The 916-nt window shown below is 43.0% G+C and overlaps 1 protein-coding gene across 1 annotated transcript in view; it reads right to left on the bottom strand.

Moving 5' to 3' along the window:
* Positions 1-916, bottom strand: part of MTHFD1L (methylenetetrahydrofolate dehydrogenase (NADP+ dependent) 1 like) — a 280,830-nt gene that overhangs the window by 197,202 nt on the left and 82,712 nt on the right. The window contains exon 12 of the mRNA XM_007943227.1: positions 383-429. Coding sequence (XP_007941418.1) covers positions 383-429 — 47 coding nt within the window. The remainder of the gene's footprint in view (positions 1-382; positions 430-916) is intronic.

The following is a 916-nucleotide window of genomic DNA, read 5'->3' as shown; positions in this document are numbered from 1 at the left end:
TTGAACCGCCAGCCTTCTGGTTAGCAGTCAAGTGCCTTAGGCACTATGCTATCAGAGCTCCTTATATGCACATACATATGTACATATATATATAAAATACACACCCATCCAGCAGGATGTGGGTCAGCACCCATTCATCAAAACAGTATTTCTGAGGCAAAATATATTATACCAAGTGGTATAAACAAAACCCCCAAACAGCTCTTAACAGTATACTGTCAGGTTTTGCCGTCAAATGAGTTATGCAAACAATTTTGGTTTTCTGAGCCTCTAGGACTTGGGAATAATGGATATAGGATGGCGGGCCTATGGTTATGGAGGCACAGGCGAAGGGTTTCAGGAGGGAAAAGCCACATGTGGCAGGCGTCTCTTCGGGTCTTACCTCCTCCATGGGGATGACCTGGGCATATCCACCACCCGCGGCGCCTCCTAAACAACAAAGCAGGCAGCATCTGAAACATGTCACCAAGTACAGCCACACAGCACAGATGCAGCCCCAGAGACACGGCTCCCCAACCCAACCAGGAGGCCCAAGGTGAAATAAAAGCTTCTCTGTCAAAGCAGAACAGAGGCAAACCCTGTGTTCACTCTTCGTCCAACTACGCAATGTAAGGACTTCCGGAGCTTGGTTTTTTAATAAAAGGTAAAGATAACAATGTCTCCCCCTTAAAATATATATCAAGGTATGAGATGACTTTATTACTTACTGTCAGATCTATGTGGCTACGTGTCATCTAAACTGCACACATGCTTAAGTATTCAGAAGGCTGTCTCAAATCTACCTAATAAACACTTCACACTAACAAATTATAAACTTCAATGGATTTGAAATAACAGGATGTATGACTTCTCATGCTATTTATCCCTCAAAAATTTAAAGTTATATTAAAAACCGTTCTCTTCTCCTTTTGCCCCC

Source organism: Orycteropus afer, unplaced genomic scaffold, assembly GCF_000298275.1.
Source record: "Orycteropus afer afer isolate SDZICR_OR568_19922 unplaced genomic scaffold, OryAfe1.0 scaffold00101, whole genome shotgun sequence".
Lineage (NCBI taxonomy): Eukaryota > Metazoa > Chordata > Mammalia > Tubulidentata > Orycteropodidae > Orycteropus > Orycteropus afer.
Note: the sequence above shows the minus strand (reverse complement) of the source record. Positions and strands in the feature narration are given on the sequence as shown.